This window comes from Meles meles, chromosome 21 (genome assembly GCF_922984935.1).
Source record: "Meles meles chromosome 21, mMelMel3.1 paternal haplotype, whole genome shotgun sequence".
NCBI lineage: Eukaryota > Metazoa > Chordata > Mammalia > Carnivora > Mustelidae > Meles > Meles meles.
In genome coordinates, this window is record NC_060086.1 from 7,810,413 (window position 1) to 7,823,128 (window position 12,716).

The 12,716-nt window shown below is 56.0% G+C and overlaps 1 protein-coding gene across 1 annotated transcript; it reads left to right on the top strand.

Moving 5' to 3' along the window:
* The first annotated feature begins 3,624 nt into the window (after positions 1–3,624).
* ZP3 (zona pellucida glycoprotein 3) lies at positions 3,625–9,879 on the top strand. The gene is made up of 8 exons (XM_045994060.1): positions 3,625–3,930; positions 5,540–5,658; positions 6,511–6,614; positions 6,694–6,871; positions 6,969–7,086; positions 8,938–9,029; positions 9,168–9,310; positions 9,659–9,879. The coding sequence occupies exons 1-8, from the start codon at positions 3,625–3,627 to the stop codon at positions 9,877–9,879; spliced, it is 1,281 nt and encodes a 426-aa protein (XP_045850016.1).
* Positions 9,880–12,716: the final 2,837 nt, after the last annotated feature.

Below are 12,716 nucleotides of genomic sequence, written 5' to 3' on the forward strand. Positions count from 1 at the left end.
GACCACCTCCCCACCCCCCATTCAATTTGGCTTGTGTCCTTTTGACACATCCTTATCATTTTGTGATCATTTTTTTGCCATAACAAGATACTCCAGATTGATCTTGTACTTTCCTGGCCCTTGCTCTGGAATCAGTTAGTCCTCCAAAGAGCCCTGGGTCCCCCAATTACAAAGAATCAGCATTTAGAGACCAGTATCAGGGCTCTAAGGAATTTTAAGGAAAACGCTCTGGGCTGGTGGCTCCGCCTTTGGTGATGTTGGCCACCAGGGGGCAGCACTTCTCAGAAAAATGCAAAAGACCCAGAATCTGGGCTGGCTGGGGAGACTGAGGGCTGGACTGGCCAGTCTCCTCCATGCGGATGTCTTTGGTCCTTTTTCTGGAAAGGGGACACACAAACTTACTAGCACTTCAAGTACATAATGTCCTCACCTCCCCCCCATACATGCCTCACACCCCCTCCCCAATTTCTTCATGTCTTATTTATTTTTTTAATTAAGACTTTTTTTTAAAGAGTTTATTTATTTATTTGGCAGACAGAGATCACAAGTAGGCAGAGAGGCAGGCAGAGAGAGAGGGGCGGGGGAAGTAGGCTCCCCGCTGAGCAGAGAGCCCCATATGGGGCTCGATCCCAGGACTCTGAGACCATGACCCGAGCCGAGGGCAGAGGCTTAACCCACTGAGCCACCCAGGCGCCCCTTCCTGTCTTATTTTTTGTTTACAAACTGTAAGCCCAACGTGGAGCTTAAACCCACCACCCTGAGATCAAGAATCACATGCCCCACCAACCAACCCAGCCAGTTGCCCCGTGTCCTTTTATCCTGGATCCTTCTAGGAGGGGTTGGTTCCGGGGCAGAGAGGGAGAGGGGATGGATCCCTAGGTTTCAAGGAGGCCCTCATTTCTAGTCCCCAGCCCACCGCACCCTATTTCCAGTACAGTCCACAAACACAGCTGTGAGCTACAAGCCTGGAGAGGCCCCTTCCCCAGAGGGCCACCACTCCTAAGACAGAGTGTCTCCAACTAGCTGTTCTTTGGGGCCACAGGCCACAGCGGGCTCCCTTTCTCTGGCCCTGGTAGGTAGGTTAAAAAGAAAACCACAGGCCCAAAAAGGCATCACTTGTGTTAAGGACCCAAGTCAGTAAACCAAGATTTAATACCTAATCTATCTGCAGTTTCAACTCCTCAGAAATGTAACCTTTTTTTTTTTTAAAGTATTTATTTATTTTTGAGATTGAGTTTAGAGACAGTGAGAGAGACCGCAAAGCGGGGGAGTGGGCAGAGGGAGAGAGAGACTCTCAAACAGGCTCCCGCTGAGCCTGGAGCCTGATGTGGGGCTTAACCTCACTATGCTGAGAACAGGATCCAAGCTGAAACCAAGAGTCAGAGATTCAACAGACAGCTATCCAGGCACCCCAAAAGATTTATTTATTTTATAGAGAGACGGAGAGAGAGCATATGGGAGGGAGGGACAGAGAAAGGTGGAGAGAAGCAGACTCCCTGTGGAGCATAGAGCTGGACCTGGGACTCAGTCCCATGGCCCTGAGGTCATGACCTGAGTTGAAATCAAGAGTCAGACACCTAACTGACTGAGCCACCCAGGCACCCCAGAAATGTAACCTTTAACCTCGGAACTTCCTGCACTCGGGTCAGCACTAGAAAGTTTACTGAAAGATCCCTTCCGTTCCCCTTCGGAGGGCGACCTTGCCTAAAACAATGAATTCTTTCTAATTATTTCCTTTGTTCTACTCCCTGTGTTTATTTTTCTTTTTAAGATTTTATTTATTTATGTGAAAAAGAGAGGGAGAGAGCATGAGCGGGGGGAAGGAGAGAGGAAGAGGGAGAGAGACAAGCACACCCCCACTGACCACAGAGCCCAACTCAGAACCTGATCCTAGGACACTGAGATGATGACCCAAGCCAAAGTCAGATGCTTAGCCCCCTAAGCCACCCAGGTGCCTCTTCCTCTCTATTTTTTTTTTTTTAAGATTTTATTCATTTATTTGACAGACAGAGATCACAAGTAGGCAGAGAGGCAGGCGGGGGGGGGGGGGGGGGGAGCAGACTCCCTGCTGAGCAGAGAGCCCCGATGCAGGGCTCGATCCCAGGACCCTGAGTCCATGACCGGAGCCGAAGGCAGAGGCTTCAACCCACTAAGCCACCCAGGCACCCTGCTTCCTCTCTATTTTTAAAAACCTTTCATTTCCTGTGGTCCTTTGGGGTTCTCCTTTACCTGTTAGATGGTGTGCTGCGTGATTCAAGAACCAAATAATAAAGCCAATTAGCTCTTTAAAATTCCCTGAGTTGGGATGCCTGGCTGGCTCAGTCAGTGGTGCATGCGATTCTTGATCCTGGGGTTGTAAGTTCGAGCCCCACATTCGGTGTAGAGATCACTTAAAAATAAAATCTTTAGGGCACCTGAATGACTCAGTCGGTTTAAGCATCCAGCTCAGTTTCAGCTAAGGTCAGGGTCTCATGGGTGGTGGGATCCAGCCCCATATCAGGTTCCACACTCAGCTGTTTAAGCAACTTACATCTGTGGTTTCATTCCTTCCGAAGTAAGCATTTGCAAGTGAGTCCACACTCCTGTCCAGAGGGATTAGGTGCTATTAGTTTTGTATTTTTATTTTTAGGTACTCTCGTGCTCCCTTCGGCAGCACATATATTTTTAGGTACTCTCCACACCCAACGTGGGGGTCAAACTCGTGACCCGGAGATGAAGCGTCCCGCGCGCCGCTCCACTGAGCCAGCCAGACGCCCCAGGGCTGTTAATCTGCGTAGTTCTCCTCTCCTGCTTCCTGGCAGTGTAAATGCAAATGTTAGCCCTGCCGGTCCTTCCTGGCAGTGTAAATGCAAATGTTAGCCCTGCCGGTCCTTCACCTTCTCCCACCAGGACTGATACAGTAGCCCTCTGACCCCCCTTCTCTTAAAAGATTTTATTTATCCAACCAGAGTCCCCCAGACCGCCCCACGCACCTCCCCAGCCCCCTAAACGAACCCTCACTCCCAGGGAACCGAGACTCCAGCACCTATGAGCCCCTGGGGCTTTCCTCCCAAGCCCGCCTAGTCCCCTCTCATCGCCTCTGTTCACACAGCTGCCTCCACCTAAACTGACCTCCCCTCCTACCTCCTGTAAAATTGAGCAACGACCCCTAAAATTCCCTGGTCTCCTAACGAGCCCTCCTCCCGTTCTCTCACTTGGAATGAGCTCCCTGCCGCCCCGGATCCGTCCTCCCCACCCTCCAATCGAGACCTTTCTCCGGGTCTCCCCCGTAAACCTGGGACCGCTCTTAACTCCCTCGCTGGGCCAGCAAAGGGCTGACACATGGCAGCGGGAGTAGGGAAGGGGCACGACGGTCCGCCCACGCTTGTCAGATGCAACTCGAACACAGATCACTTGGGGAGAGAAGCAAACACCAGATTCTGACTTGGTAGATCCGGGGTGAGGCTGAGAGTCTGCCGTTCTAACAAGCTCCCAGGTGATGCGAAGCCGCTAGGTGGGGGACTGGCCCACTGATTGGTTGGGGAAAGGAGGGACGTGGGAGCCCAGGTGCAGGCGGCATCATCGGGGGTATAAGATGACTGGGGTGGCACCCGGGCGTTACCAGGGGGAGTGATGGGAGCAGCCATGGGCCTGAGCTCTGCGGTCTTCATCTGCTTTCTGCTCTTGGGAGGCTCGGAGCTATGCTACTCGCAGACCGCCTGGAGTGGTGAGACCAACTCCCCGTTGCCATCTAGGCACCCCGTGGTGGTGGAGTGTCTGGAGGCCCAGCTGGTGGTCACTGTCAGCAGAAACCTTTTCGGTACTGGGAAGCTCGTCCGGCCTGCAGACCTCACCCTGGGTCCAGAGAGCTGTGAGCCCCTGTCCTCTGCAGACACGGAGGATGCGGTCAGGTTTGAGGTCGGGCTGCACGAGTGTGGCAATGAGGTGCAGGTGAGAATGGGCCCCCGTGGTGGCGGTGGGGAGTGTGGACACAGGGCCAGGGAGAGGTGGGGCTGGGCCGGAGCCCTCTTGCTTGCTGGGGGTGGGGAGCCGCTGAGGCTTGAAGTTTGGGATCGGTGGCTTGGGGGATGGTTGAAAGCGCTCCCCTCTAGTGACTGGAATCAGGTAAGTGGGGTGGAGGCCAGAGACGGCCGTGCACTTGGGGCCAGACAGGGCGTCCCTCACCCTGATTCTTGAGAGTCCCTGAACCCCTGGAAGGCATCCAGGAGAGGTGTGACTTTGAGGGAGGGGGCAAAGGGCTTCTTGATCACCTCTGTGTTAAGGAACCTGGGCCCCTGGGGGTAGTTGCAGGAAGAGGGGTGGGGACGCTTAATGAGAGAGGCAGGTAAGAGCTAAGTAATTCAGGCACAAGGAGGGGCGTCCAGCGAGGCAGGGCTGGTCTGGGCACAGGATCCCTAGCTGGTCCACGATTCCCTGGACCCCTTTCTGCCTCTCCTCTGTCCTGGGCTCTTGCCCACCAGGCCTTGGACTCAGCTTATCTAGGGTGAGGGCAAGCCCAGTAAGTACCCGGGGCTCTGATCGTCTATGCAGCCCTCCCATTCCCATGCCAGGGCTTGCCCTGAGGCCTCCTGGCCCTTGTTTCCCCAGGAAGAGCCCAGAGAACTCCTGGGGTTATTCGAGGAATTATTCTAATTGAGTAACTCCCAAACCTTGGGCACTAAAACCACCGGAGGAGCATTTATAAAACCCCGATTCCCATCTGTGCTAACCCAGACCAGCGGTGGCAGCCAGCTAACAGCATCCTTAAGGCCTCCGGGTGACTCCAATACGCACAACCTGGCCACACCTTTTTCCGGGGCGGGGTCTCCCATTCCCGCCAGATTACCGCTTGGGGCCTGACCCGCGCGGTCTCACGCCGCTGTAGTTGGTTTGATGCCGTGAAATTCTGAACTGGGCAAGCAACAAATGTTGTTGCCGGTCCATCCCAGGCCCCAGCTAACAAAGCCAAGACTCTTCTCTACTGACCGCGTGGTTTGGGCAGGTCCCCTGGCGGTGGTTGGGGGAGGCTTGGAGGAGGTCAGTACCGGCAGCACCTGCCTGAGCTCTCCCTGCCTCAAACAACCGCTGACCCAGTTTCCCCTTCTGTGATGTGGGTACGAGACGAAGTCAGAAAATGAAGGACAATTTGAGTCTTCATGGCTGTGGCCGTGAATTTAAAACTCCTGGAACTTTCTGGGTTCTTCAAGACGGCTTTCTTGGTCCCAGGCCTTCCCTGCCAGCCTTCCACCCCCAAAAGGAAACCGTGTTGGGATGGGGGTGGCAGCCTGGGACGGGGAGCCTGTGCCCGAGACCTCTGGCCGGTGGGCACCGCTTGGGTCTGACACAGCCCATCCAAACGCCTTGGGGTGGCATCATAATTTGGGGGTTGGGGGGGCGGGAAACGGAGGTTGGGACCTGTGCAGGATTTCCCATGAGTCAGTGGGAGGGTGGGCTTTGAGGCCAGGGCCTGGGCTCTCCCCACCTCCGCTGGGCTGCGCTCCCTCTCACCGTCTGCTGAGCCAGTGATGCTCTTGGGGTTAACCCCTCCCGTTCCGTTCAGGTGACCGACAGCGCTCTGGTGTACACCACCTTCCTGCTCCACAGCCCCCGCCCTGCGGGAAACCTGTCCATCCTGAGGACTAACCGCGCCCAGATTCCCATCGAGTGCCACTATCCCAGGTGAGTGTGGGGCAGGGCCCCTCCCGTCAGCGGCATCTGGCAGCCTGACTGCGAAAGGTCTGAGTACTTGGGTTGAGGTCACTGCCCTCTGCCCCAGGAGGGAGCAGTGAGCCTGCTGAGTCCACCAGGAGCCTCTGAAATGCGGCCAGGTTGCCGCTGTCTCTTGGAAGCTGCAGGGCTGCCCAGCCCAGGCCCATCTTGAAGTTTCAAGTTGGAAGTTCAGGGAAAAACTCCATGCAGGGGCACCTGGGTGGCTCGGTGGGTTAAACCCTCTGCCTTCGGCTCAGGTCATGATCTCAGGGTCCTGGAATCGAGCCCCACATCGGGCTCTCTGCTCGGGGGGAAGCCTGCTTCCCCCCCCCCCCCCCCCCGCCTGCCTCTCTGCCTACTTGTGATCTCTGTCAAATAAAGAAAATCTTAAAACAGAACAAAACTCCGCGCAGGGGGAGGTTCAAGGCTTGGGTGATCACAGCCCCGCTGGCTTCCCCCAACACATGCATTCAGGTGAGGGAAACCCATCAAGCCTTAGCAGGGAGGGCTGACTGCCTCAGACCCAAAACCTGAGCCTCTGGGGTTAACCCTGATCAGCCGATCTGGGTCTAAGGCCCAATTCCGAACTCAAGTGTATCCCATTTTCATGCCTCAGCTGCGATGGCCTCACACATCGCAGGTGTGGAGTTTGGAGGGCCGAGGGGTGGGCTTCTGTGTCTGTTCGGTGGCCTTGGACTCGATGCCTGGGTGGGCCCCAGCTGAGGACTCTGCCGTGAGGTAGAAACGACAGACACGCCCCCACTCCACTGAAGCCGGATGGGGTGAGCGCGGGACCGGTGTGGACGGTGCTCTTCTCCACAGGCACAGGAACGTGAGCAGCCAGGCCATCCTGCCCACCTGGGTGCCCTTTAGGACCACGATGCTCTCCGAGGAGAAGCTGGTTTTCTCCCTCCGCCTGATGGAGGGTGAGCGGAGAGGGCCGGCAGGGAGGGGGGCTGGCAGGGAGGGCTCTGGCGGTCTCACCCCAGACTGTGTGACTTTCAGAGGACTGGGGCTCTGAGAAGCGGTCCCCCACCTTCCAGCTGGGAGACGTGGCCCACCTCCAGGCCGAAGTCCACACTGGTAGCCACGTGCCACTGCGACTGTTTGTGGACCACTGCGTGGCCACCCTGACACCGGACCGCAGTGCCTCCCCTCATCACACCATCGTGGACTTCCACGGGTGAGGGCTGGACCACCTCGCTAGGGAGCCTTTAGAGCAACCTGACCTCTACCACCATAGTCAGCCCCTGACTCCTGTCCCCTCCTTCTCTTCAAAGCTGTCTTGTGGATGGTCTCTCCGAGGCCTCTTCATCCTTCAAAGAGCCCAGACCCAGGCCAGAGACCCTGCAGTTCACAGTGGACATGTTCCACTTTGCCAATGACTCCAGAAACATGGTAATGAACCTTCAAAAAATAACCTAGGCGGGGGGGGGGGGGGGGGGGGGGGGCAGTTGACTGGCTCAATCAGTAGAGCATGTGACTCTTGATCTCAAGGTTGTAAGTTCAAGCCCCATGCTGGGTGTGGAGCCTGCTGTGGGGGCGGGGACTTGGAAAAAGATTGAGCCCTAGGGCAGGCTGACCAGCCTTACTGTCTGTGGGTCATCAGCTACCTCCTTAAGCAATGACTTGATTGCTCTGTCCCTGTCCCAAAACTCTGAACGCAGCAGATAAAGCCTTGGGCTCTAGTGAGATTTTCAAGGAAGAATGGGTAGCAGAAACCCATGAAAGGTGGAGAGAATCTGGGGTCTTAGAAATAGAACAAACCAGGGGAGGAGCCGATGGCTCAGATGAAGAGAGGACCACCCACCGTGGCATTGGGGGGGGCAGGTCACTAACCCGGTCTTTGCCACAGGGCGCATAGGGCCAGAAGGCAGAAGGAAGGGTTGAGCGTAGGGGGTTGACAACAGGTGTCAGCCGTCCTGGAGGTTTTCTGGAAGGGCAAGGAAAGCAGGTAGGAATTTCTTTTCCTACAGTAGTCTCTTGAACTTGATCATAAACTAGACCAGTGACTTCTTGAAACTGGAGTGCATCAGCAGCATCTGGGGGGTTTCCTGAAATAGGTTGGGCCCCACCCCCAGGACTTGGTTCTGTGTTCCTAACCCATCTCCAGGTGTTGCTGATGTTGCTGCTCTGGGAACCACCCTTTGGACGGGCTAAGCTAGAAAGCCCAGCCTGAAACTTGGGGTAGGGAGGGAGGGAGCTGAGATGCGGACTGCTTCCGATGGCTGGGGCAGGAAGCACAGGTAGGACTGGTCTCTAGCCAGAAAGTGCTGGTAAAACTCTACGAATAAAAATCAAGTAGATTGTAAGTTTCCTGGGCTAGGAGCAGGGGATGCAAAGTTTGGAATTGCTTGTCAGGAAGTGATTGTAGCAGGGATTTCTTTTTAATTTTTCTTTAAAGATTTTATTTTTTTGACGGAGATCATAAGTAGGCAGAGAAAGAGGAGGAAGCAGGCTCCCTGATGAGCAGAGAGCCCGATGCAGGGCTTGATCCCAGGACTCTGGGATCATGACCTGAGGCTTTAACCCACTGAGTCATCCAGGTGCTCCTGAAATAAGGATCCTGAGGGACACAAGAGCCCTCTGCTGGGGCAGAGAGAAAGCTGGTGGCCTGGCGCGCCTGGCTGGCTCAGTTGGTGGGACGTAGGACTCTTGACCTTGGGGTTGAGTTCTAAGCCTCCCGTTGGGTGTAGAGTTCACTTTAAAAGCTTAAATAATTTAAAAAAAAAAAAAGGTGGCTAGAAGTACATCCTTCCTTTTGCTCAAATTCCTGAGTGGCTTCCCTGCTGGCGTGCTCAGCCACTAGGTGGTGGCCAAGGTTTGTGGCTCTGCAGAACACTTCGGAGAAGGTGGTAGAACTTCTGTGCCCTTGTGGGGTTGGCAGGGGGTGCCAAGACACTACCTGGAGGATGAAGGGGGGAAACCTCTGCCTGGGGATGCCTCTGCCAAGAGGACCCGGGCTGACCTGAGCCCTGGCTTTGTGTCAAAAATTTCCCTAGCCCACCCAGGTAGTAGGGCGGTAAGTGATTGGATGGAATTCGGAGAAGAAAGGGGCTGTGTGTATAAAGCTGGTAGGTTGCAATCTAGAATCTGATCTGCCATTTGCTCAAATCCGGACAGCTTCTCTGACTCTACTCCTGTCTCTAAAATAACCGGAAACCCTGGGGGGAGTTCCAAAGAACAGGCTTACTCCAGTCACCGGTGCAGCCTAGAATTCCACCAAGTAACCGCTGCTCTTGCCTCTAGATCTATATCACGTGCCACCTGAAGGTCACTCTGGCTGACCGAGTCCCGGACCAGCAAAACAAAGCCTGTTCCTTTATCAAGTCCAGCAGGAGGTGAGGGATAGACTGAGACATGGGGGTGGAAAGCCCGAGTGGCCTCCCTGGGGTCTGTTCCCCTATCGTGTACATCAGCAGCTCGCTGCTTCCTGAGGGCAACACGGCCATCCCATCTTCCTGTCTCCCCCTGCTCAGGTGGTCCCCCGTAGAAGGCATTGCTGACATCTGTCGCTGTTGTAACAAAGGCAGCTGTGGCCTTCCAGACCGTTCCACGAGGCTGTCCCACCTAGGGCGAAGGGGGCGCAAGTCTGCTTCCCAAACCCGAAATCGCAGGCATGGTAGGTGTTAGGACCCCTCTGGGGCTCTTACCTTCCCCTCTGTCCAGGCTACCTGCTGTCCTGGCAGGGTGACATTCCTCCTTGGTGCCCCATGTAAGGCTGCTCATTGCTGGGGGGAAGACTGTTCTGGTCTTTCTTACATAGAAGCCTTGGGGGTCTTATGGGGGGGGTCCAACCCCCCCACCCCAGCATCAGACAGGGGTTCGGAGTAGGACGTGATCAGCAGTGTGGGGAGATAACACAGCTTTTAGAGGAAAACCTAGTTCGATCTGCTGAAACAGAGCAGAACCCTCAATCTGACCCCTGCTTTGGGACTAAGGTGACCCTTAGGTGTCCTGTGTCTTTCAGTGACTGAAGAAGCAGAGATCACTGTGGGGCCTCTGATCTTCCTGGGAAAGGCTGGTGATCCTGGGGCGGAGGGGTCCACCTCCCCTCACGCCTCTGTGATGCTGGGCTTGGGCCTGGCCACGGTGCTATCCCTGACCCTGGCTACCCTTGTCCTGGTCCTTGCCCGGAGGCGCTGCACTGCTTCGCGCTCTGCGATCTGCCCTGTGTCTGTTCCCCAATAAAAGAAAGTGAGCTCTGGGGTGCGGTGTGGTGATGTCATACAGGGGGGAGGGGGGCAGACGGGAGAATAGTGCTGTGGGCTCAAGTAGCATCCTCCAGCAAGGACTCTGTGTCCGGCGTGGGCCGGTCTGTCCGCAGCGGAGAGGCCCGACTGGGTGGTGAAGGCAAGCCTGCCTCTTCCTGGCTTTGGGCAACAGGGCCTTCCTGGGAGCGGGGCTCACCTTCCCAGGCGACAATCATCCTGTGGCTCCAAGGAGGCCAAGATGTCAGCTACTGGGGGCAAAAAGGAGCAATGGGCCTTGCCGGTCTGGCTTCTGAGCTAGCAGAGGGCCCGGTGTGTCTCTGGACCCCATGCACCTGAGATGGGGTTGGGGCGGGGCAGAAAGGACGGAGTCGGCTTCTCTAGGGGCAGCAGGCTAGAGACCCAGAGGTGACCAGGTCCAGGGCAGTGGTCTGGACAGTGGTGACCCTGGGTCCGAGGCTGCCATGGGGAGCATGTCTGGAGTGTAGGGTAAGTGGGAGCGGGCTGTGGCCAAGTCCCCTACTCCGACGTAGGATCCTCAGATGGCCTGAGACCTGCTTGAAGCTTCCTGTCACTGGGGGGAGCTGCTTTCCCCTCCTAGGCCCCAGGGGTGCCCGAGCAGCTTGTGGGCCCCTCTCTAGAGCAAGGAACCGGGGGGGATCCTCTTCCTCTGACAGCTGTGGCCCTTAGCTGGCTCCAACCTTACCCCAGACCCCAACTCCTTCTCCGGACGGGGTCAAGGGCCCCCTGACTTGGAGATCCCAGCCTTGCCAGTACCTTCTGTGAGGCTGAGGCTCGTTGGCAAAATGGGGCTGGCACCTGTTGAGCAGGCTTATTGGACATAAATGTATCAGAACCAAAAGGAGCTTAATTGTGCCTCTGGGATAGTTCGTCTCTGCAGCCTGGGGCCTGGCTGAGGGCAGCGGCTCGGATGTGCTGGCAGAGGCCTAGAGACAGGTTTCGAGTACATTCAGGGGATGTTGGGGTGGCTCAGTTAAGTGTTTGCCTTCGGCTCAGGTCATGCTCTTGGAGTCCTGGGAGGGAGCCCCACATCAGGTTCTCAGCTCAGTGGGGAGCCTGCTTCTCCCTCTGCCACTCCCCCTGCCTGTGCTCTCTCACTCTGTCAGCTTTAAAGTACCTTCAGAGCAAGGTTTTGGGATTCTGGGTCTGCCTTGGTTCTGGTTCTTGCCTCTCTAAGTGTGGCGTGTGAACATTCAGCATCACCGAGCGCGATTAGTGGAAAGGCAGAACCTGGGGCCCCGTCCCAGATCGAATCTACATTTAAAAATCTCCAGGTGATTCAGGTGTGTTAAAGTGCAGGGGGGCAGAGGGGGGATTTGCATCAGGAAGGAATCCTATCCCACACTCTTCCCCCCACCCCAAGCAGATCTGGGTGTGCTAGGGGAGGGAGTAAAAGGTTGGAGGCAGGAGGGGGGGGCTTCCCGGAGCTGGTGATCCTGGAGCAAATCCATGAAGAACCAGCAGGTCTTGCTGGACAAAATGGGAGAGGTGGGTGTGGAGGGAGGAGAGGAAGGGAGAGCACTTTCTCATGGAAGAATGGATGGCCTGGATGCCCATAAGAGGGGGGAGGAAAAAATGAGTCACAGTGTGAGAAGCCACCGAATGGACAGTCCATGTCTAGAAGACTCAGGAACGGGGCGCCTGGGTGGCTCAGTGGGTTAAAGCCTCTGCCTTTGGTTCAGGTCGTGATCCCAGGGTCCTGGGATCGAGCCCCACATCGGGCTCTCTGCCTCGTAGGGAGCCTGCTTCCTCCTCTCTCTCTGCCTGCCTCTCTACCTACTTGTGATCTCTGTCAAATAAAATCTTAAAAGACTCAGGAACAGCAGAACAAGGCCTGGAGGCAGAGAAGCAGCCTAGCTCTTTGCCACTGCTGGCCCGGCGTGGCGGGTCCCTTCATGTGTGAGACACACTGTCCAGAGGCTGAGTGAGGAGGGTGCTTGATGGCCTCCTGGTTCACACAGCAGGACTCAGGGCAGGGGTGGGGGGGATTGGGCCTGTGTCCCATCCCGCCGGGCTCGACTCCTCACCCAGCCTGTTTCCCACTTAGCATCGCTGCGTTTCAGATGGAGTTCTCCAGCCTTCAGGGCTCTGGGGAGGAGCAATGTGGTACTTGGGGTCCAATGAAGGGACTCCGGACGAGTATCCCCGACGTGTCCTTCTCAGCCTTCAGCCCAAGATCGGCCACACGCCAATGGAGAGCCAACAGCTTAAGAGAAATTTTTGCCCCTCCCTTAGCCACCTAGAGGTATTGACCTTTGGGTGGGGGTAGGGGGGAAGTGTCTTTCCCAGAATGGGAGTTTTTACCAGAAATTTTTATCTTTTTTTTTTTTTTTTTAAAGATTTTATTTATTTATTTGACACAGAGAGAGATCACAAGGAGACAGACAGGCAGGCAGAGAGAGAGGAGGAAGCAGGCTCCCTGCGGAGCAGAGAGCCCGATGTGGGGCTCGATCCCAGGACCCTGAGATCATGACCCGAGCCGAAGGCAGCGGCTTAATCCACTGAGCCACCCAGGCCGAGTGACGCATCTGTGTGTGTGTGGGGTGGGGTGAGGTCGGGGACAAACTTTTTTTTAAGATTTTATCAGAGTGCCCAAACGGGGAGCGGCAGGCTGAGCGAGAAGCAGGCTCCCTGCTGAGCAGGGAGCCCAATGCAGGACCCCATCCCAGGACCCCGGGATCATGACCTGAGCCAAAGGCAGACACTTAGCTGACTGAGCCACGCAGGGCCCCCAAACCCCTGTGATTCCTGCCCGCCGCCTTCCTTAGCTCAAATGTCCTGTATACTCCACGTCAC